We start from the raw sequence: 24,844 nt of genomic DNA, 5'->3' as shown, positions 1-24,844 counted from the left end.
TTTGCAGAGGTACAGAAATCGCTTAGTTACAACACAACTTTTACCTCTAGATGGCTCCTGTCAGGAAATCTACTACCAACCAAATAGGAAACCCAAAAGGCTACACAAATCCTATAGTATCCAGCTGCAGACCCGCAGCACCACCAGTTTCAGAACCCCAGCGCCAGAACCGGAAGTAAGGGGCGGAGCTTACGTTCTAACACCAGCGCCAGAACCGGAAGTGAGGTGCGGAGCTTACGTTCTAAACCGAGTAACGCGTTTTGGAGCGTAATTTGCTTAGACACGAAACGGTATACTTTTATTACACACGAAACGTCATACTTAATACGTATGTTATAATGATACATTAAGGTACAGAAACATTGGGCTTCACCATATTTTTAATATCGTGGTCCGTTGTATGCATTTATATTTACTATGGTTCTTTTTTTATAATAATTTTACAATGTATTTACCTACATATTGTAAATACAGTTGTTATGAGAACACATTTATTTCTATTTGTATATAGGACAGTTAAGCTGTCATTTGTAACTATACAAGAATATAGAAACTATTTAGCTATTTTAGTAAAATGTTCTTATTAAAGTGGTACTACTTACAAGCAGGAGTATGTTGTTTGTGCACCACAAATTGACACTTACCAATCAGGTATTTCAAATAATTGTAAACTAGCATGAGAGAAAATGCCACAAACTATTGTAAAGTGACACATACCATTGTTAAAGTAATTATGAAAACTGTCACCAATCATTCAGAAGTGTGCTGGACCTTGACACTGGCTTTTCACAATGCAGAGTAGTGTACATCTGTAGATCCTATATTATAATGTGGATACAGCAAGTCAAATATTTGAACAAAACATTCGGGAATCTCCAGAAGGAATATATATTAAATTAATTTGTAGTTATTGTAGACTAATCCCCAATGTTTAGTCAATGGTAGCTTATAAAATGTATACACCTTTTTCAGTAAGCAGAGACAGAAAAGAGACTCAACAAATATGTAAGTTAAAGTAATGAATATTTAGAATAAAAAAGGAAAAATTACATAAAAGCAGATCATCATTCATTCAGCGCTGTGTTGTGGTTGCGCTGTGTCACGTGACAAGCAGTGACGCGTCACCTTGAAAACCATAAAGTGACAGGTTCGAAATAACGGTCGCCTTGAAAAACTCACGCTGGGGGGGTCAATTAGAATATTTTAAACTTACGTGTGAAAGGGTTAACATTCTTCAAATTAGTGAAAATTCTGTCATCGTTTACATGCTTGTCTCATTGTAAAATAACTTCCGGTTCTGGCGCTGGGGTTCTGGCGCTGGGGTTCTGAAACTGGTGGTGCTGCGGGACTGCAGCTGGATAAATTAGGTCTCAATACATGTGTAATAATATAATCAGTTCAGATGACCAATTGTATCCAAATGTTTATTTAAGAAGAGTCATTTGAGAAGGACGAAACTAGATAAATGCGCTATATAAATCAAACATATTTATAAATGTTTAAAAGGAAAAAAAAAAGCATACTAGCTAAAAATACAAGCATAGCACGGAACAAAAAAATTATATACTTCTAATTCTAAAACCATTATTTTCTTCATGTGCAAAGTAAAACCAACAGAATAGTGTTTATATTGAAATAAACTAATATAAATATACTGTATAAATATTCTGCAATTCGCCGTTTATGCGTGTTTATGGGACTCTAATATAATAAATCAATGCAATGGCCATAAATAGAAATTTTGTGTTTATTGATTTTAATGTACATAATGTAAATTATTTTACAGGTTCTGTGATTCAAAAATACAATATTAAATTAGAGTAAACAGACAAACTTTTTTCACTTCTTCATACAGGTAGGTTGAATGAAAACTAAACATATGGTGCTGAAGACAAAAAAGGACTGGCAACAGATCAACATACAGTAAGGCGCAACGGAGAACATGACTGTCTCCATGAAAAAAACACAAATAACAGAAAGCAAGACAGATCAGGTAATTAAACCATAGCAGCTTCTCAGTAACAAATACCCCTTAGTTGCACCGTTCAAAAATTAAATTAAAACCTTACTTCATATACTTAAATTATTCTTCAACATTACACACCTTTCACCAGGCATTTGATCCCAAATAATAAAAACGAATAAAAGCTTTTTCTCATCAGGCTTAAAAAGCCACTATGATCCTATGAGCCACTATGACGTAACACATGATTGGCCCTCGTCGTTAAGTCTGTAACTGATTGGTTCCTGGTTTTCGAGCTCCGTCAGTAGGTACGGCGTGTGGTGTAGTCCAGAACCATGCTTGCGGCTCCCAGCAGGGCAGGATCCTCCAGCTCAGATATCATGATCTTGGTCCCCTGTGCCGAGTCCAGAGCGCGCTGACTGATGACCTGACGAACTGGATTCTCATAATGCTCTGCCAGGACACCAGACAGGATCACTAGAGACGGGTTGATCATGTGCAGGATGTTCACAATGCCCAAACCAAGAGCAGTGCCAGCTGTCAGGGAAGAGAAGAGAGACTATTTGTGCTTTTCTTCACCACAAGCCTGCCCGAGAATAATGTATGTACTCGGATGTGCGTCCTACCGGTGTGAAGTGCGCTCTCAGCTTTGGAGTTGCCGAGGCGAGCAGCATTGATCAGATGAACAGCATTCACTTGTTCTTTGTTATTCACAGTCATTCCCTCCACCAACAGCAAGTCCTCTATAATCAAATGTGGAAGAAAAATGTGTCACATTTTACTTGGAAATGCATTTGTTGTGTACAACTCTTCTATTAAATCAAGGTTCAGTGTTTATTAGTTTTAGGAAACAACTTTGAAACTTATTAACTAGAAATTATAGGACAACATATATCATATAATTTATATCATATGTATATATGATATCATACATATAATATATCATATCATAGTTCATATTTAATTTCCAGTCATCATAAGGCAGCAAAGGCTAAAAAGAAAATAATGTAAAATGCAGAACAGGGATTTGTGGGAACAGTTGTAATTCATTTTAATCAGTGATTTTGTTGTTGTTGTTGAGCAAATTCTTTCAAATACAAATCTCATGAAATATTTTAATGAAGAAATATATTCAGTAATGCTTTACAATAATTAACTAGGATTAATTAAGTATTTTTCATTGTATTTTTCATCAATAAAGACATTATACATATATTATATACAATTATATAATATAGTCTCAAAATTAATCTGTATAATAAAGACTAATAAATACTGTAACAAATGTGTTGCTCATTGATAGTTACCTGTTATTTATTTAATGCATTAATTGAACATTTTTATAAAATGTTGTTAACATAAATTCAAATAAAGAGTCACTAAAATAAAACAGACTTCCAACAACCGGTTTCAATTATTTTGTTGAGACTACTGTCAGGCACGCTATTAAAAAAATTGGCATTTCTACTTTTACTCCAGCATGCAGTGCGATTTAGGGTGGGTCAGTTCTTGTTTTTAAAGAATGAATAGCATTCATTCTATTAGGATCAAGGCTTTTGGAGAAATTTCCAAACAGAAATACAACACCAACATTTTTGAGTGGGTTTATGTTTGGATGTTAAGCTTTGGTATGGTAAAAATGATAATACCGAAACGTGGAAAACAATAGTGAGGGATTACACCACTGTTAACTGTGACGTTATTCTGATCAGTTTAGTTGTTTACTGCCAACTGAAAAGGAAAAATGTGACAGAGAGGGCGAGGCTGATAAGCCTATTTTAGCGCAACTCTTGGTGTGTGTGTGTGTGTGTGTGTGTGTGCGTCAGGTCGTCTCACCGTCATGGAGTCTCTTGGCTTCTCTCTGCAGGGCGAGACCAGATGAGTAGGCTTCTATGCAGCCGTGGCTGCCACACATGCACTCTGGGCCTTCTAGCGAGACCACGATGTGTCCCAGCTCAGCCGCGCAAAATGTGCTGCCATGGATCAGTTCATTATGCTGGATTATACCACCTCCAATTCCTGTACATATAAACACAAGGCAAAGGTATATACAGGCAGAATTATAGCAGTCAAACATAAGAGGAACAATTATATCAGAATCAGTCTTCAATTATGCAGGTACACTGCATTAGAAACATGTGATCAAACAGGAAGCTGGAACCTCTAATTCTCATATACTGAACACTATCAGAAGCTTGTTTCCGCCACAATAAAACATTTTAAAAGATAATTGCACATTTTCATCTCGCAATTCTGAGAAAAAACATCTGAATTGTGAGATAAAAAAAGTTGTATTTGTTATTCTGTGGCGAAAACAAGCTTCCATACAACACACACCTGTATCACTTAGAGAGAAAAACATAATTTCACAATGTTTTCTGGTTTATTCTTAGAAAACTATATAATTAATGTGCCATGTTTATTCTCCTGACTTATCATAAATAATATTAACAGGATAAAAGTGACCAATATTTGACGGGTTAGTGTGCAATGCAAAATAACGGTTCAGAAGTCTTTTATAAAATTGCATAACTCCGTTGTGAGAAAAATCTAAATGACCAATCAGGAAAAAAATAACTATAAATTATACACTCCTGCTCAAAACATTAGGGTCTGTAAGATTTGTAAATGTTTTTGAAAGAAGTGTCTTATGGTCAACAAGGCTGCATTTTTTTTTATAAAAAATATAGTAAAATAGTAATATAATTCAATATATTTTAAAATGTAATTTATTCCTGTGATAGCAAAGCTTTATTTTGGTTGTGGCATTTTATTTTAATACATCGTGGTAACCAGATCAACCAGTGTCACCAGTGTGACGGTTCTAAATCCACTTCCTGTCTGGTCTCTTCATCTGCATTGTCTGCAAACCCCACACCCAAGCAAATAGCAGCAGTTAAGGACATAAGAAAGGGAACAAACCGGTTCCAGTGATGATGGTGACAAAGTTCTCTACGCCTTTCCCATGGCCAAACTTCTTCTCAGCGAGGGCTGCGCAGTTGCCATCATTATCGACCCACACGGGCAGATGAAGGGCGCTAGAGAGAGGTGTACGGATATCCACCGAACTCCACTCGTTTATTAGCTTGGTGGAGTGGAGGACCACCCCCTCTTGTGGGTTCACACGCCCCCCTGTGCTCACACCTGAAAGAAATGGCAAAAAATTGACAGTTAATGATTGAGTAAATGTATGGACAGTATAGAAGGAGACATGGGGAAAAAACGCAGACATACCGACGCCCAGGATTCTGCAGTTGAGGTGAACGGCGTCAACCATGGCCTGTTTGCACATGGTCAGAATCAGCTCTATCCTCTCCCCAAACGTCTTAGGATTCAACTGGATATACTTCTTAACCACTTTACCCTGAAACACAAGCATACATTTACACCATAAAAAAAAAAAAAAAAAAGTATAACAAACATGAAGCTATTAAACCATGACAATTAAATATTACAGTAAAAAATACACAGCAAATTACTTAATTACCATTCATTTCTTATCCCAACCATGTTCCGCAAGATACACTACTGTTTCAAAATTGGGATTAGTAAGACTTTTTTTTAAAAGAATTAATACATTTATTCAGCAAGGATGCAAGGAAATTATCAAAAGTGACAGTAAAGACATTTGTTACAAAATATTTCTATTTCAAATAAATTTGTTTCTTTTGAACTTTCTGAAAATACTTCTTTTTTTTATCAAAGGATCCTGAAATTGTTTTATTGCAGTTTTCACAAAAATATTAAGCAGCACAATTGATCATAATAATGAGAAGAAATGTTTCTAAAAAATAATAAATGTTTGCTGACCTACTTTGCATCACAGGAATAAATTACATTTTAAAATGTATTTAAATGGATATTTTGAAATAGTAATAATATTGAATATTGTCTGTATGTTTTACTTTTGAATGCCTTAGTAAGAAAAAGAGACCTCTTGCAAAAACATTTAAAACCTTTACAGACCCCAAACTTTTGAATGGCAATTTTGTACATGCAAATTAAAAATCGCATTTAAAAAATAATCTCTCCTTGCTTTACTTTATAGACTGGATGAGCATCATGATTATGTTTATGTTAAGAAATAACAAATCAATAAATTTCAGCCAATACGATTAATCGGATGATATTTGGCCATTTTGAGATTTTTGCATTGGTTTTAAATTCTTATTTTTTTCATGGAATATTGGAGAATTTATAATAAATAATTGATCCGTGCCTACATCTTTATTATTATTTCATGTCATGTGGCATCATAATCTTTAATCAACATAACTTCCCCTCCCTCTTGCAGTGACATTTCTTCTCTTCTCTGATGACACGTTTACTGGCGTGAGGGCGGGACAACCTGTCACTCACATGACATCACATCAATAGCAAACCACAACCATCCAATCAATTTCTGACGGACAAAATCAAGTTCCGTCCTACAAGTCAAAACAGGGAAGAAAAGACTATAGCAACATCCGTTTCATGCCGACTTTAATATCTATTTTCTGTTTTTAAATATTTTTAGTCAACTGAGTAATATTGTAAAATAAATCAGTCCAAAATAAGTGTGCATTTAAATTCAGAAATGCTCCACCGTGGCCAAATATTAATTTAAACTAATCGCATAGTTTAATGGTGTGTCCCTCAATCTGTGGCCCAGAAAACTTGTTCTGCACCATTTACACACACAGAAAAAGCTGATTACACAACCCTTGTGATCAAATCTGCCGCTGTTTGTTTTACAGTCAGAGTTCTGTGTGTCATGTGAATGAAATATTGACGTAAATGCTGCATGTCCTGAAGCATAAAAAAACATTTACCCATCACAACTGGGCAAACACGCACATCCTGTCATAACCAGGCACAACTGTGTTGAGAATGTACAACAAGTCCCACACCTTGTATTTTACCACCTCACACTTCCTGACGTTAATGACATGTCCTAAAGATGAATAGGATCTCAACATCTGATTCCAGAGGTTCGCTCTGCATACCTTCATACTGACGATGCCGACACGCAGGTTGGTCCCTCCCAGGTCCACAGCAAGGGCACTCTGTGTCTCCAAAATGTGATCGATATCTTGAGAAATACACTCCTTCACCAAAGGGAAACAGAACTTCTTCTGTAGTGGCTCAGACAGGTCAATAGCCTGAAGGAACTTCAAGATGCGCTGGACTGCATTTCCATCACCATAGATCTTGGAGCTAGTGGATAGAGCAAGAACACACAGGACATGTTGAGAGTATGAAGCTGTATCCCAATGCACTACTCACCTATACACTATGTATGCAACCGTGTAGTGCATGAACTTTATAAGTTTATTTTGTCATTCAAAAGTCTGATTGCCCAATCCCCTCCTCTATGTAATTAAAGCTGTGGGTTGAGTTCATAACATGTACAACATCCCATACTTAATTTTTTTGGTTAATTATGTGCATCGTCCGGGGATTACTCACACTATTTATATTACAAAATGGCATAGAATAGTGCAGTGCCAGATACGGAATGTATTGCCAATTTATTATATGTATATATATACGTAATTAAGTTTAATTTTAAGTTACCGTTATATAAAAATTGACAAATATGAGTGGATTTATCAGACTATATGAAATGAGATTTAATGATTTTATAACTACATTCAAGTGTGATTTTAACCAGCTTGTTTAGTGCATAATAGATCAAGACACTCTTAGACTTGTGTTGTTCTTGTTAACTAAACTATTAAATATTGTTGAAACAAAGAGAATAAGCTGAAATAAAAAAATGATACATATTAGATGGAAAAACTTGACTTGGCAACAAACTGACATAAAATAAGTGAAGTTAAAGTTCTAAAAATGACTAAACCTGAAATAAAAAAAATAAAAAAAATGACAAAAGTGCATAAAAATATTAAAAAAGGAAACTGAAAATATTCAAATAAACATCTAAAATATGAATAAATACTATAATAGAATATAATTCTAATTTTTTTGATTATTTTCAAGAACTGCATTACAATCATGATATCTGATGCATGCAAATAGAAGATGCCTAAAATGTAACAAAGAGAGCTCATTACCAGGGGTAGCGTTTTCCAAACTGCAGCTCCAGAGCATGGTAGATTTTATTATGCGTGTCTGCGTCTCGCACATGTAGAACATTTTCCCCTATTTTCAAAATATCATGAATTGGTAAAACTGGTCCATCAAGGCAAATACTAAAGACACTCAATTCAACAAAAAGCAATCTGGGCTTGTTTAGAGAATAAACATGCCATTCTGGGTTCAAGGATCCAAATGAAGAACAGTAAAATGGTGATCATATCCTGCCATAATGCCTTAACTTCTCTCTAAAGGTCAGGAAGTCATATTCGTATCTAATCTCACCTGTTTCTCGACCCGTCTGGCGAGTACCCAGGTTAATGACAGGTGTCCCGAAAGCTCCGGCCTCACGAACTCCACAGCTGCTGTTCCCAATCATGCAGCCGGCGTGTGCTATCAGCTGGATGAACTGATCGAACGGAACATGCTTTACCGCACGGAATTTCGGATGCTGCTCGATTCCCTTCCGCCTCATCACACGAACCATCTCCTTACTGCCTACATGAGACAAACGCAGAGCACTATGGCATTAATGGGGCGGAATTATCCTATGCTTCTTTATTCAGGGAGATCATTCAGGGAAGTTAATGACAAGTTAATTCTAAGACTGTTTCACATCAAGTCAAGAGGTTTTTATTGTAATTTCCTGCATGCAGGGGAAGAAACAAACTGATAAAGTCTGAAATTTGAGAGGTTTTTTTAACAATTCATTAGTACTGCCTCATAAATCACATTATCATAGAAAGGTGTGTTTGTCACACCGGCTGCATTTATCTGCTCAGATCGGATGCGTAAAAATCGCATCTCGAGCAGATTTTTGCGTTTACACGTGTGCAACAAATTCCGTTTATATATATATATAATATATATATATATATATTCAGTGTTATTGTTAAATAAAACTATTAAAATATAAATAATAATTAATTTAAATAGAGCTGAAATAACATTTAAATATTTAAGGTTGAACTTAATAAAGTTTAAGTTCAAGTACAAAAATTATTAAAACTGAAATGAAGTTAATTTGAAATTAATATTCTAAAATGACAAAATATTTTTTATTTCAAACGCACATGATAGAATTACTAAAACTCAAATCAAAATTGAAAATACAAAAATAGAAGCTAATTTAAAATGTATAATAAATATTATAATAGTATATAATACTAAATCAACACAGATTATATTCATATTGTGTTTGCAACTTTTGCTGAATTTCTTCTTTGAAGTTACAGGAAAATAACTAATAGCACATGGTCACTATACAATTCCATTCAATTCACACCACAATTATTATAATATTATATTAAATTATATTATAACCCGGGTTTTTTTTGTTGAAGTTACAGCAAAAACAACTATATTCTGACCATAACCTTAAAAATACTTGTACGGTACTATGTTTTAGGTTTTAGGTCATACTGCCTTTCCTCAGTGGCAGGGCCATTTTATTGTTTAGACTCCTTGTGTTTCTGTAAAAAGACTGGAGTTGTATTACAATGGACAGAAAAGCTCCTTTGTTTTGACTGTTGCCTCCTGTTGTGTCTACCTGTCATTAACACCAAACTCAAAACAAACCATGGCTGTTTTGTCTGTTTCTAGAGCCCTTGCAAGTTATCTTAGACTGCTGACAAAGCCACTGAGGGTCACAATGAGCCTTTCAATCTGACAGAAACCATAGGTGTACGTGGGCAGAAAATGTGTGTATAATATTCTGAGGCACAAAAAGTATGAAGGGTCAGAGAGAAAGAAAACCAGAAAACGAGAGATACAACTGACCTGCGTCAATATTCGGGAAAAGAATGAGAGTTTTCTTGTTGAAGGAGATGATAGCGTCCAGCATTAACTCGTAGATCTTAATGGAGTTCTTGATGTCTGTGGTAACAGGATGCTGCAGGGCCACAATATAGTCCTGCTCCTTCACCTCATCCCCTGTTTAAGAAAGATCAAAGAGTATCATATTAACCATAGTAGTAGTTATCATTTTGCGCTATTTAACTCTTTGGATTGCATAGGCTTCATTGCTTATCTCTACTGTTATCTCATCCCATTCATTTACATACCAATCCAAGACTTGATGATATCAGCATAATCGTCTCGTTTGTGGGCGGAGAGCAGCTTGTCGTATGACGGGCAGCCAGCCAATAAGATATGAGAGTGGTCTTCGCACATGGAGATGAGGTGTCTCTCGGCTGAGCGGGTGCAGACGGCGTGGTAGTGAGCCAGTTTGGAGATGGCATGACGAATTGAATCATCAATGGTTCCGCTTACTTCTCCACCTTCAAGGTGCAATATGCGAATGTTCATTAGAGAGGCTGCCGTCGCCAAGGCCAGCGCGTCAAAGCGGTCGCCGTGAACGAGCAGAATGTCAGGGGCGAGACGCTGGAGCACGTCGGGAAGCTTCACGAGCGCGAGACCCACGGACTCCACCATGGCAGCTTCGTCCTCACCACGAACAATGGTGTGCAATTTAGAGCCGATATCAAACTCATCCTGCTCAATCATACGGAACGTGTTTCTGGGAGAGAGAAAAAAAATCATTAAATATGACTTAGTGCTGCAAATAACGATTATTTTAGTAACTGATAAATCTGTAGATTATTTCTTTGATTAATCGGATGGAAAATGTATTATTATTAACAAATATAATACATTTGAATCAATCATTTACTAAATTGTTATTCCACACCCTGCGCAGTGAGGTCTGTGAAGTTTGGCAAAGACTCACTCGCTGTCAGGACAGGCTTTGACAGATGCACATTTTAAATACTCCCAGCCAGGGCTTGACATTAACACCCGCCAAATACTAGCCACTTTGGCGGGTTGAATTGTATACCATATATATAATACATACATTTTCAATTGTAGTCTTTTAAAAAGGCATCTGAAATAAACTAAGTGCAATGTAGTGTTGTCAAAATATCGATTTTCAATACTGAAATATCTGAAATGCTTCCAATACTTCCAATATTCCAATCTCTCCGACAGGGATTTTACACATGAACCAGTCTCCCCTCACTCACTAGTTTAATTTCCTCTGGATTTATATTGTTGGTGTTCCAGGGCTTGAATTTCGGCATGGGATTGCGCATAATTTTTCTCATTTCATATTTTGTGCTCACTACCATAGTGCGTGCATATAAAACCACCTCTCAGTATTAAATTGAGTTATTTTTTCGCTGCTTAATGCACTTAAATACTGAAATTGTAACGTAAACAGTTGAGAAAGACAATGCATGAGTAACAGTATAATGGATCCGTGCGTCAGGTCTTAAAGCGACAGCAGCCTAATATACCTGCTGCCCAATTACGAGATAATACTAAAAATATCTATATGGCAGTTTTTCCCCATGGTAACAATGTCAAATTGTGATCAGTGAAAATGCTGAGCGGCTAGTAACTTTGGGAAACCACAGTGGCTGGTGAGCAAAAAGAGTTTATGTCAAGTCCTGATCGCAGGACATTCTCAGGACAATCATAACTTTTAAAGATACATAGTAAAACGTAAGTTATGTGCTGAGAAAAAAAACATTGAAAACTTTTTAATATTATGCATTCTCATGTTTAGGACAACTTGGGTTCAATACTTTTCCCACAGCAGCTCACTTTACATCGTCCGCTGTTTGTCCATAGAAATGCATAATTCACTGCTGTAATGTGGCTGGACAGGTGGAGGTTTTCTGCGCATAGTGGCAGATGCAATTAATTGAAGATCAAATTTGTTGTCGATTTTTTTCATGATCGATCATTATAGATTTTTTTAATAGATTCGTTGTTGCAGCCCTAACTGCATCAAAGAGAAATAGCGTTCAAAGGCTGTTAGAAATAAAATATCAATCCCAATTCAGTATGGAAATAAATGCAAGAAAGAAGATCAATTGGGTTTCAGACAGTGTACAAATATTACAAGACACCATCGCTGTATGTTACAACGCTGTTTGTTTGAATGGTGAACAAGTCTATTTTCAATAAGTACTTCATATTTTTTCGAGTATGTAGTACCAAAGAAGACTGAAATGATGTAGAAAAAGTGTGCATGGTAAGAGACCGCTTGTTTTCCATTTTCTTTGAAATAGAATAATAAAGGTAATGTCAAGTTTTTTTGACCCAAGGAGGAGTAAAGGCTGGTTTGGCTTCATTGATAAAAGACAAGGGTTTCTAGCCACCATCAGCCGCCCACTGTGAGAGCCAAACTCCCACCGTCAAGAGCTACATTCCAACATTTCCATGGCAACAGTGAGAAATAGTGCTGATTCATGTTTCGAAGCTCTCATGCACAGGGTTGGGTTGCACCAGCCATTCGAACGCTCTTACTTAAATAGGAATGTAAAGCCCACCCTTACGAGGCTTAGTAGCTACTAGCTAGTATGTAACTAACTCTGTACTTTATTTGGTTGCACCATTTAGCTAGTAGGTCGTAAGCTCTCCGTAAAGTAATGCGTAGTTGCATAATATGACGTTTTCCCCTCAATATTCCAATAGCAGCTTTCAAATACGTTAACAGAAGTGATCTTAAGTTTATCCTTCCTTCTAACTTCTTTTGCCTCACGTAACTAAAAATACGTTTCCATTAAATACGATAGTACTCGACCGTGATTAATACAATAGGTGCTTTTATATGTAAATAACATTCAGAAACTGCATTTGAAACTAAATAAGGATAAATAAATACTGATACAAAAAAAACAACATTTATTGATTATGACAGATTTTCTGTGAAATGTGAAAAAGTGAGTGTAAATGTCAGCATTGTCATATATGTCTAAAGTGAAAGCGATTAATTGCATCTAACACAAAAGATATATTGTATGTCAGTGGGGGTGTGTGTCCTCCATAACATGATTGCTATTTACATCTGTTATCAGCCCCCCAGTGGAAAATGAAACCATATCCTTACCAGATGGGCCGGATCGGTACAGAATGGAATGGATAAGCAATGAGAACGGTTTGGACCGACAGTGGAAAAGCAGCTATTGTTTCAACTGTTTTTGTCCATACAATGAACACCAATAGTAGCGACCAAAACAACATAGGACCCCTACGACTTTCAATGCATGGACAAAATTACTTTTGTGTTCCACAGAAGAAAAGAAAGCATTTTAGGTTTGAAATGACAAAACCAATCAGTTTAGTTTTATAAATACAAATGTATAACTACAAATTTTTGTTATGTTATGTATGTCTGAGATCTACGTTCCCTTCAACAATTTAATGTAGATTAGTCAAACAGACGAAATGACTTATGTTCAGCAGCCTTACCCGTAATCATCAATGAGATGTGAACCCAGCACCACCACCTCCAGGTCAAAGATTTCAGGTTGAGACTTGATGCCGAACATGATGGGGGCGAGTTTAGAGTAGTCCGCTCTGTTACAGGTGGCCACGCACACCCGTAGTCGTTGCTTCGACCCCTTCTCCGATCGCTCCATCTTCTCCTGTGCTCGCTGGGTCTTCAGATAATAAAGCTCCTAAATGAAGAACATGATTACAAGTATATATGGTATTCTGAGAAAGCAAAAAGAAGAATGAATATGCTAATTGTCACGGCTAAATGCACTTTACAAAAAAAAAAAGATCTATTTAGCAAATTCATATTTTTATTTAGAATGTTTTCTGAAGGATCATGACACTGAAGACTTTTAAATATATAATACAATATTACTGTTTTTATTTGTATTTTTACCGAATAAATGCAGCCTTGATGAGTACAAGTCATAAACATAAACAAATGACTAATCCCCATAAACTTTTGAATGACAGTGTGTTTAAATAAAAGAGAAAAAACAATGAAAACAGTAGTAAATCAGAGCAAGCCTTTCATGCCAGGTTGCCAAACTGAGGAGGATCATACTTACATGAGTATTCCTGACCTGAACACTCTGAGGCATGAAAACAGAATAAGGAAAGAAAAGAAGTAGATTTTGCTACGTCACTTTATAGAGGAATATAAAACTTACTAAAGCGACCAGCCTGACTAATGCCTTTAATCCTTTACTTTCTTTATTCTAAACGCCCTTTCTATGCCAGAGGACACCTTCAAACGCTTGTTTCTGTATTTGGACATTGACCATTTAAACAATTCAAATCTTTTTTATAGGCAAAAAGTAAACACAACTGGAAAGTAGAAGGAGCGAAGTACATGGAATAAAGGGGCTATCATTATGAGTGTCAAAGTCCCACTGCATTATGATAAAATTACCAAACCAGACAAAGTCAGCTTATTGAACCTTTAGACAAAAAAAAAAAAAAGACAAAAAGAATGCTGTGTGTTTTATGTTGAGTGTCAGATACATCACAGGCTTTTATGCCCATTTAGGATGATATATGAAAACATGGAACTAACACAGTTTTATTCAGAAGCCCAAAAAAGAAGATGAAAATCTGATAATGTAAACTTTATAGCTCCTTTTCTTTTATTAATATATATATATATATATATATATATATATATATATATATATATACACACACACATATATTATGTAAACACAAATGTTAGATGTGCGATTCATCGATTTGACAGCTCTTTATCTGCCAATAATATAAGATGATATTTAAATACTTAGTTTTATGATCAAAGCTCTGTAGTTTTTATTGTGGGGGAAAACATTTTTACAATTATACTAAAAGGCTTCTACAGAAGTCATGTACCGGTAGTAGATTGTGTGCAACAGGTTTTTCAGGAATGTTTTGATCATCGTAATAATTTAGAGGCCTTAGAAATTTATTTATCATCATGATTCTGTGGGCTTTATGAGGTTAAAGCATATAACATGCAATAGATTGCATTGAAATAAAATGTAGACCCTTGAGAAATCAAGAAAGGGATATGAATAAAAAAAAATGCAAAAATGACATCATGCCGCGAGAATATAATTGTAATGCCAAAGCAAATAGTTGTTTATCTGATTTGATTTAAGATGAGCATATTGTCATAATATGATTTCCAACAGCATTATTATTATTATTAGAAGAGAGATATTTAGAGGCTTTCATCCATACTCAAAAGAAAACTATCCCAAACACAGAGGAATGCCACAAGGGTGTGTCTTGGAGCCAATGCAAATATGTTAAATTTTGTGGTTTGAGTCGTTGTCTTCTGTCACAAACCCAAAGACGACTGGAAAATCAGGTCATGCCAAATGTAAATGCTCTAAATGCCAAACCAGTTTCACCAGAGAACTGAATGGTTAAAGCGTAAAAAAAAAAAAAAAAAAAAAAAAACTGTCAAGTTGTTCTAAACCTGATAACAGTTACCCGATACCTCAGGTAACTGACATTCTTCAAAACATCTTCTGTGTTCAGCAGAAGAAAGACATTCACACAGGTTTGGAACAACTTGAAGGTGAGTAAATGATGACGACAGCATTTTGTGAGGGGGGGTGGGAAGGTTCAGTTCATTAAAAAAAATTCAACTTTGAAAAAACTAATACAATATTTTAAAACATGGTGACAAATAGCAAAAAAGTATCCAAGTAATGCATTTATAAAAATCTAAATTCAAAATATGCTTGCAGAATTATCCGCTCTCAAAATTATACTTTTATAAGACAAATCAGTCATGTTGTGCTTTACATTCATTTTTCATTATCGTTGTGACACTGAGAAATGTACTTACTGTTCAACTGTAACTTGACATGTCACAGAGACTTAGGCTAATCAAAAGCTAGAGATTCAAACTTGTTAAACTGGATCAAAGGAACACATGAATGGAAATTATTTTGAATTAAATGAAAGAATGAACAAAAAAAAAAAAAAGTGTGCTGTGTGTGCGCTTAGGTAAGATCAAAACGATGCAAACTTTCAAAGGTTTGAGGTCAGTTAAGATTGGTTCCGTTCCGTCACACTTTAGATTAGGGTCCAATTTCTCACTATACTTATGACTATGCTTATTAGTTATTAAAGTAGTTAAGTTTAGGTACTGGGTAGAGGGATGTAGAATATGGTCATGCAGAATAAGGCATTACTATGTGCTTTACAGTACTAATAAACAGCCTAATATCCTAGTAATATACGTGCTATTATAAAACGGTTAGTTCCAATCCTTGATTCTGATTGGCCAATAGCTGTGTTTTCTTCACGATAAAACACGGCTATTGGTGCGTTCAAGTCCTCCTGGGAAGTTCGTACGCACGATGTGGGAAGTTGTGTTTACGACGGCTGGTGCGTTCAAGTCACTTTCGTCGGTGTAAGATGGCGGAGTACTTTCTCTTAATTAATTACACAAAAATCCAGTGAGGTTCCTAAACTCTTTAAACTTAAAACTCTTGTTCTAAAAAATGAATAACAAAGATTTGCATAAGGTGTGCTTTGATTTTTTTATGTTTATAGTTAATTAATGAAGCCACTGCAACTTTTATCGTTATATATTACATTGTTATTTTATCATGCTAGCATATTCTGTGCAGGCAATTAGCTTACTGCGCTGTAAATAAAAAAGCCTGACAAGGTCGTTTTACCAACATAGGCCAAGCCGCACGGGCATTTAAGTAAATAGATAACATTCTTTGTGTTACACGACCAGGCCACTGAAAACAAGAATCTCAGAACACAGATCAAATATTCGTAACCATGACATCAAAAACCCAGTAGCGGTGCATTTTTCACAAGCCTCTCATAACGTTTCCTCTCTCAGATACTGTGCTATTGAACTTGTGAAACAGCCCTCCCGTGGAGGAGATGTAAATTGTCTGTTACTCAAAAGAGAAGCATTCTGGATCTATACCCTGGACACTTTAGCTCCAAAAGGGTTGAATGAAGATTTTGACCTGAGGCCATTTCTGTAACAATTTCTGTAATTTTCTGTAAATTTCTGTAAATAACTGTTGTAATTGTGTAAGATTGTAAGGGTTGAGGTTCTGTCTTGCTGACTTGATATATGATAGATGTTACACACCTTTGCGGTTTTCCTTATGTATTTATACTCTTGCTCATCTATCACTACTGCCTACAGTGGTAGAGACATTTTTTTTTAAATTCTAGACGATGTTTTAAGCACTGTATGCCTTCTCTTAGCCATTTAATGTATTTCTAGGGTATCTCTAATGTATTTCTAATATGTTTCTAATATATATTTTTGATATGTTTCTAATATATTTCTAAAATATTTTGTTCCCTAATATATTTTCGTATTACAAATGTTGGTAAATAATTTTCCTGTTTTCTAGATGTAATTGCTTTTTCACTTGATTGGTCATGTGACTAATCATGGTTGTATGTGATCATGTGATCATGTAGGGCTGTATATATGGAGGTGTGTCTCCCCACTTGTTTCATGTCTGATGAAGGGCTTGGGCCCGAAACGTTACATGCGGTGAGCAATCATTAAAATTTGCTTAGGAGCACTTTCTGGTGTGCGGTCTCATTGTTTATCCTTACTATTACTTGTCTGCCCAGCACCCAGTTTTATTGTTTTGGATGTGCGTGCTACACCTTTGAACTCCATGGCATTAATAAGGCCCCAGTCTTACAGATCATTAACTAAAAAAAAGTTGTTTTAGGGTTTAGTTACCCTTTAAGGGGTTTTCCGTGTCGCAAGTTTGAGTCGCTCGGTTCGGTTCGGTACGGTTCAGCACGGCGCGGAGCGGTTCGGCTCGCTTTGCTTTTCCACTGCGTGGTACGACTCAACTCGGTACGGCACGGTTCGGTTCGCTTTAGCTCGGTTGCTTTTCCACTGCAGTTAGTACCGCTTCAAAGTGGGTGGGACTGATCGTTAAGTTGTATGTCCGGTGGTAGCCGTGTGCGGCTAAGAGCTGTGCTACTTCCGCTCCTCGGCAATCAACGAGAGGAACGTCTGCACCTCGTCCACTGACCACGATTCAGCCATTTCTTTTTTTGATTTTTTTTAAACTTATTTTGTCAAGTAAATACTCTAAAAACAGGTGCTACTGCGTTGGCTGTTGTCTGGCTATTTAAATCTAGCGGGTTTAGTGTCTCGTATCGCAAATACAATGACGCTGAAGTGACTGACCAATCAGTGATCTGCAGTGTTTTCACGTCACGTTTAGTATCGGTACGGTACGCTTGGAACCTCAACAGAGGTGGTACCATTTAAAGCGAGCCGAAGCGAGCCGTACCGTACCGTACTATGCAGTGGAAATGCGCCATAAGTGAGCCGTACCGAACCGAGCCGTACCGTACCATGCAGTGGAAAAGCGCCAAAGCGTGCCGTGCCGTACCGAACCGTACCGTACCATGCAGTGGAAAAGCGCCAAATGTAAAAGTCTTCTCTACTGACTGACTCACTCATAAAGACAGTCTTTGCCGCCATCTATTGGCGAAATAATGTATGTAACTTCTGTTGCCGTTTACGGTCAGGGACAATTTTTTCCAGCGGAAGGAAGGAAGGAAGGCTTTTAGCGATTTTACTTCATGAAAGTTGCATAGATACATATGGCTTTAATAGTTGTATGTGGTAACCGTTTTATAAAAGGAATAAGGTACTCGAGGCAAGTGTTGTATCATGAATAAGTCTTCATTATTCTTACTATCGTGAATATTGTGCCTAACAACACCCTTCAGCCGTGACTTATTTACGATACAGCGCAGCCTCTCGTACCTTATTGCTTACATAAGCAACAAGTTAATAGTGAGAATTGGACCCTAAACTAAAGTGTTACCAATTTTTTTTTAATGTTTTTGAAACAAACAATAATCTTATGCTCACCAAGGATGCATTTATTTGATTTAAAAAACAATAATATCATAAAATATTATTACAATTTAATTTAACTGTTTTAATAGATTTTTTTATATATTGCCGGTGTGTCCTGTGTGAACGCAAACACGTCCCGGGATTGCTGCCGGGATAGATCCCGGGTTGGGGACCTAGTAACATTGCCGGCATCAGTCCCGGAACGCGCACTATGTGAACAAAAGCCAGGATCATGTGTGTCAGGTGTGTGTCGTAGTGATGACGCTGAAGCTAGGATCGTTCGCCAGCTATGAAACGGTACGTAATGCGCTAGTTTATGATCGAATCAGAAAAAAAAAGCACTAACGAGAGAAAATCGCAGCTCATAAGCAAACTTAAGACGCTGGAGACATAACGTCACGCGTCTTTACAGGATCTTTACGGGTTGTGTGTGAACGCACGCACAGATTCTGGAAAATTCCTGGCAGTGTGTGAATGAACCAAAATCAAACAATCCCAGGACAAATCCCGGGTCACATTTTCCGTGTATTTTCCAGAATCTCTGTTTGAAAAGGGCTAGTGTCACATGATCCTTCAGAAAAATTATTCTGGTTTGGTGCTCAAGAAACATTTCTTATTATTATCAATGTTGACAACAGTTGTGCTGCTTAAGATTTTTGTGTAAACCATGGTTCTTTCAGGACCTTTTGATGATTAGAAAGTTTTAAAAAACAGCATTTATTTAAAAATTATTTAGTTATAAATGCATTACTGTCAGGACCACTATCGTCAAATAAGGCAATTGCATACAGTTTGGATTGGCGGTATGGTTCTGTTCTGGGCAAGAACTCCCTGCGCATCCATGCAGCCTGGCATGGCTAAGAGCCGGGAGAGCAGCAATAAACCCCTTAGGGTAAACAGAACAGAACAAACATGAATGTATTATGCAGATCATTCATTTCAGATTTTAAAGTACAACATAATTCGAAAATGTATTCTGATTCAAGGGGAATCAGAATGCCAAATCCTGACTGGCGAGAGGAGGAGCTGGGGATGGAGGAGGGTAATTCAATCCTGAGAAACGCGATAGCTGCTGATAATACTGAAGGAGCTTATATATGTATACAGTGACAGGCGTCGTATAGGTAAACGTGTATCAGCGGATGCAAGCTTGACTAATGTGACCTTCCAGAACTGACACGCTTAATTTCCTATTGTCACTTATGAACAATTTAATGCATCCCTACTGAATAAAAGTTGTTTTTTTTACTTACTGACCACAAACATTTAAAGGTGGTTTAAATTCAAAATAAGCTTAACCTGAAATTCTCTAGACGTATATGTGGATTCTTCAGGCAGAAGAAAACTGCATTAAAATGATTAAAAGCCACTTCACTTCATGAATACTCACTCACACATGATTTTACTCTCGTGGTATGACATGAACAAGGTCTCAGACAGTACAGTATCTGTGCTCTATAAATCATCACTTCATCACAGTTGTCCTACATAGGGCACTGCTCATCTGTCCAACCAACCCCCGTGTTTCTGTTGTATTCCTCTACATAAAAATAAAAACCAGAAGTCATTCTGACTAAGTGTCCACATCAAGACCACAAATCCACCATGTTTCCAGCTCACACACTCATCATCCCTGCTAAAAGCCATCACAAGACCCTAGCTGCACCCTAATCATTACAAACAGGGGAGGGAGGGAGGGAGGGATGAAGGAGGCAGAAGGAATGATGAAAAGCAAATGACAAAATGGCATCTGACTCACGTGTGGGTTTCTAGCATATCCTGGCATCGTAGTGTGTGCAGTGTTTTCTTTCCCGCTCCCTTCTGAATTAAACAGAACCCCTCTCTAGCTGCTCTCTCTATTCTGTGTCTCTGACAGCCATTAAAGCAAAAAGGAGGAGGACAGCGGCCCGCTGCATGCTTCACACAAAGCAGCACGGGAAGGAACAACCCAGGGGGCGGAGTCAGAACAGCTCCCGCACACCAATTGGCTGCCTAGGAGAGAGGCAAGACGGTTGTCTCCGCCCCTGCAACCTCTCCCAGTCCAGAAAGGAGTTTTTCCAAGTGTTCAAAAGCGGGGTGGAGAGGAAGATAAACATACACTCAACAGTTAACAAGCATTTGTACACAGAACTCACCCTGTAAGATCTTATTTCCTTATGTGTACATCCTTTTTACATTCAACACATCACTGCAATTCCAACAACAACACACTTTCTACATTAAAAGCCTTCACAATTCTGGTCATATTACAGATTCTGTAGCTAAATGGCAATATTTATTTTACCTTGAAACAGGTTTTCAGGGGCCTTTTTAGTTGTATTTTTTCTAACCAGAAAAAGGGATATATTTTTTGTTAAATGTTTTTTAATTTAATAAAAAATATAATTATATATTAATATTTATATTAAAATATAACGTATCAGACATTACAAATAAAAATAGGAACTTTGGGGCATATTTTTGAAGACCGTTCTGAAAATATTATTTATTCATTATGATAATTTCTTTGTAAAATGAATAATATTCAACATCTAACAAAACTATGCTAAAAGATAATTGAAAACAAACGTGTTTAGATATTTTCAAGTGATAGCCATTTTAATTTGTTCATTATAAATTATTATTTTCATAATCATACGACAATAAATGGCACAAATTCTATGGGGGGTTTTCAATGGTAATTGATTATAATAATCATGTGAATAAATGTATAGTTTATTAATATAATGCATGTATAGTATGTTTTACATTAATATTAATTTATTATACTAGCTGACAAAATATATTAACAACATAGAAAACAAACTTTTTGCACATTTATTTTAATTATAGCCAATTAAATGTATGCATTTATCATAAATGACTCTTTTCTCTGAACTTCTGAGTTACTTTGCAGTGAAACAATCCAACATCAACACCACAAAAAGAAATCCTTTAGCTTAAGGAATATTTGACGCGACTCTTTCATTGTGCTCTGTAAAAGAGCCACGTCCTCATAACCTGTGACCTCCACAAGAGTGACGAAGCAAGTACAGTTGGCTCTGGGATTGACAGTGTCTGTGTTATCTTCTCTTTAGCCATGCGTGTCTCTTTTCATTTGTAAGGGTGTGTTGTGTGCTGAGAGAGCATTAAACTTTGGTGTGGTGGACAAGGATCTGTTGTTTGCATTTCAACCGTTACATCCTAAAGCTGAATTTAATCATTGCATTGACAGTGAGATGTGCTCTATGATCTACATCACGAAGGAACTACGTCACTGTAGTGTTAACAGATAACACCTTAGGTGTGAAGAAATTGTTGGCTATAAGGAAGCTCTTAAGACGTATCTACATATATTTACTTTTATATGTACTTTTCTTTCTTTTTTTTGTTGACATTGACTGAATATTGATCTTAAATGGTGCCATAACAACATCAGTGCTCCTTTTTTGGATTTAGCAGTTACGGCATGTTGAGCTACTGTGTTTCCGATGATTTCCGTCTCAAATACACCCAGTCTTGAAAAGGCTGAGTTAAGAAGAGATGTACAGAGACACACTTGCAAGGTGCTAGGGCTGTAAACGATTAATCGCGATTAATCGAATCCAAAATAAAAGTTTGTGTACATAATATATGTGTGTGTATTGTGTCTAATTATTTTTGTATAAATAAACAAAAAGGCATGTATATATTTAAGAAAAAGGTGTTATTTTTATATATATATATATATATATATATAATAGTTCTATTTATATATAATTTAAATCATATAAAAATATTAGGGCTGTCAAAAGATTAATCGCGATTAATCGCATTCAAAATAAAAGTTTGTGTTTACATAATATATGTGTGTGTACTGTGTATAATTATTATGTATATATAAATACACACACATTCATGTATATTTAAGATTTCGTTTTATATTTATATATAAAATATTTATATTTATATATAATATAAATGTATATACAGTATATAGATGCAAATATTTCTCAAATATATACATGCATGTGTGTGTATTTATATATACAAAATAATTATACACAATACATACACATATTATGTAAACACAAACTTTTATTTTTTATTCGATTAATCGCGCTTAATCGTTTACAGCCCTAAGGTGCTGAATGATCAAGTGTTTCAACCGGAGGTGAGAGACATACAGCCAAAACATACAGATACATATACCGCATACAGTCTGTTCTGAAGCTGTATCACTAATAGTGGGATCATTCACAATAATACAAACAAGCATCTGAAACTGAGGCACATCTTTGTCAGATAAGACTAACCCTGTCAAAACAAAGGGAAATGGTGCTATCTACTGGAAGAATAAGTGACTAGCACGGGACCAGAGCCACCTGATCACGAAGAACAGGTGTGCCCAAAACCCTACCTGGAGATCTCTCGCTCTCTCTCATTAACCACTTCAGTCGTATCCGACTCTTAGGGATTTATGGGCATCTCTCGCCATACTTGAGAGACTGTCAATTAATTTTCTTAGCAATAATTTTTCTGAGCTTACCACTTTCCCAGGTCTTTCCCCAACTCTTCCCATTACATGGCTTGGGACTCACACATGCACAAACTCACTCACAGTCACACCTACAATTTCTACAGTTCCAGAAGATCTACCTTCCAGCAAAATTGAGCTCCAACCCTGATCAAACACAACTGAACCAGCTAATTAAGCTCTTCAGGAGCCCTTGATATTTAAAGACAGGGGTGTTGAATCAGGTTTGGATCCGAACTCTGCAGGTTGAGTTGATCTCCACTAACAGGATTGGGCACCTCTGCAATAGACAATAGAACTGGGTGAACAAGTGATCAAGTGCATTATGATAATCCGGTTCCCCTACCAGAAAGCATCTATAGCTTTTGACCGATTAGCATGGGATATACAGTCTAACAGGAAGAAAATGTGTCCAAATGACTAGGTACCCATCAGAACAGAAGTTAGATTATGATACATTCGTGCAGAAAAAGCTCAGGTCACACCTGAATGAATTAATAAATAAAGGTTGACAGAAGAGCTCAAAGAGACTTAGCATACAAGAATGTTTCTCTACATTAACTTAACTATACTGTTACCCTCTTTAAAACACTAACCCAATTATTGCCATGTATTATTTTATGTAATAAAAATGGGGGGAGGGGTATTTATAGATAGACAGTAGACTAATTAATATATATATATATATATATATATATAACACTGGATAAGTTAAAGAAAAACACCGGTCGATTGATTTGGTACTTATTTTAAGTTAAACTCAATTAAAGGAGTCCACATATGATATCTCTAATAATAATTAAGAAGAACTGTATATTTCCAACGACAGATCAAAGTGAAGGTAACGTGGCGAAAAGTTTCGTCTGTTCTCTCACACACACACACACACACACTCTCTCTGCTGCTGCCAAGGAATGCTAGCAAGCTATGTTAGCACTGCACATTATTACTTACGTTAGACACGATTATCTGTAGTACATTCCCTTGCGTGATAACAGGCGTTTATAGAATCGGATATCCCATTTACTGATATACTTGATCAATCATCAACATCGCAGATTAAACAGCAAACCGAGAATAGCACTGGTGAGAATTCTTTCTCTGTTTCTATTGCAACGACGAGTCAGTCACAGCTCACTGCTGCCACCCACTGACAGGTGGCGTCTCGGTTCATTTCATCAACACAAAAACACTGTACATTAAAATAATTGAATATTAAATATTATTTAATAATTGAATATTAATATTGCCTTGATTTTATTTTTTTGGTCTAAGCTCTAAAGTTAAATGTTTTTTAAATAGTATAAATATATAAATTTACATACATATATGACATTAAGATGGATATAACATTATAAACAAACTTTCCTTACTAAAACACATTCATAGCGGATGGAGTTGATCAAATGGGCCAGGCAATTTATACCTCAGCACTTCTGGGCAAATAGTTATTCTCATCCAAGCTTGATTTGCTTTGTCCACCTTAATAAACTCACTCAGGAAAAATATGGGATAGCCTACATAGCTATGGTGTTTTAATTTACCTTTATTTTCTGTAGTTTACTGTTATACTAAATTACAGAAAATACAGTTCAAATTTTTATTCCACTAATGGACCTTTTTCACAGACTGTGATATGTATATATATAAAAAA

At 36.2% G+C, this 24,844-nt stretch overlaps 1 protein-coding gene across 3 annotated transcripts; it reads right to left on the bottom strand.

Moving 5' to 3' along the window:
* Positions 1 to 1,731: 1,731 nt before the first annotated feature.
* gne (glucosamine (UDP-N-acetyl)-2-epimerase/N-acetylmannosamine kinase) lies at positions 1,732 to 24,367 on the bottom strand. Of its 3 annotated transcripts, none has more exons than XM_079615173.1 (12): positions 24,145 to 24,367; positions 13,301 to 13,509; positions 10,105 to 10,559; positions 9,821 to 9,973; positions 8,327 to 8,539; positions 8,020 to 8,107; positions 6,949 to 7,159; positions 5,198 to 5,327; positions 4,886 to 5,107; positions 3,800 to 3,982; positions 2,590 to 2,706; positions 1,732 to 2,500 (listed from the first exon to the last, which is right to left on the bottom strand). In XM_079615173.1, the coding sequence occupies exons 2-12, from the start codon at positions 13,468 to 13,470 to the stop codon at positions 2,265 to 2,267; spliced, it is 2,178 nt and encodes a 725-aa protein (XP_079471299.1). In that variant the 5' UTR covers positions 13,471 to 13,509; positions 24,145 to 24,367; the 3' UTR covers positions 1,732 to 2,264. The 3 variants fall into 3 exon arrangements, with proteins under 3 accessions (XP_079471299.1, XP_079471298.1, XP_079471297.1); XM_079615172.1 differs by lacking the exon at positions 24,145 to 24,367 and adding an exon at positions 20,455 to 20,636; XM_079615171.1 differs by lacking the exon at positions 24,145 to 24,367 and adding an exon at positions 13,897 to 14,049.
* Positions 24,368 to 24,844: the final 477 nt, after the last annotated feature.

This window comes from Phoxinus phoxinus (assembly GCF_949152265.1).
Source record: "Phoxinus phoxinus genome assembly, chromosome: 6".
In the NCBI taxonomy this organism is placed as follows: Eukaryota; Metazoa; Chordata; class Actinopteri; order Cypriniformes; family Leuciscidae; genus Phoxinus; species Phoxinus phoxinus.
The sequence above is the reverse complement of the archived record's forward strand: the minus strand, read 5'-3'. Positions and strand labels throughout refer to the sequence as shown.

What these genes read in the sequence shown, in the direction of transcription:
- gne (XM_079615171.1), bottom strand. Translation starts at nt 13,929, where the DNA reads ATGCCTCAGAGTGTTCAGGTCAGGAATACTCAT. An exon ending in TTCAGGTCAGGAATACTCAT is followed by an intron (nt 13,510 to 13,896) that starts GTAAGTATGATC and finishes TTCTTCATTTAG; the next exon opens with GAGCTTTATTATCTGAAGAC. An exon ending in TCGGCATCGTCAGTATGAAG is followed by an intron (nt 5,328 to 6,948) that starts GTATGCAGAGCG and finishes CTTGTGTTTCAG; the next exon opens with GGTAAAGTGGTTAAGAAGTA.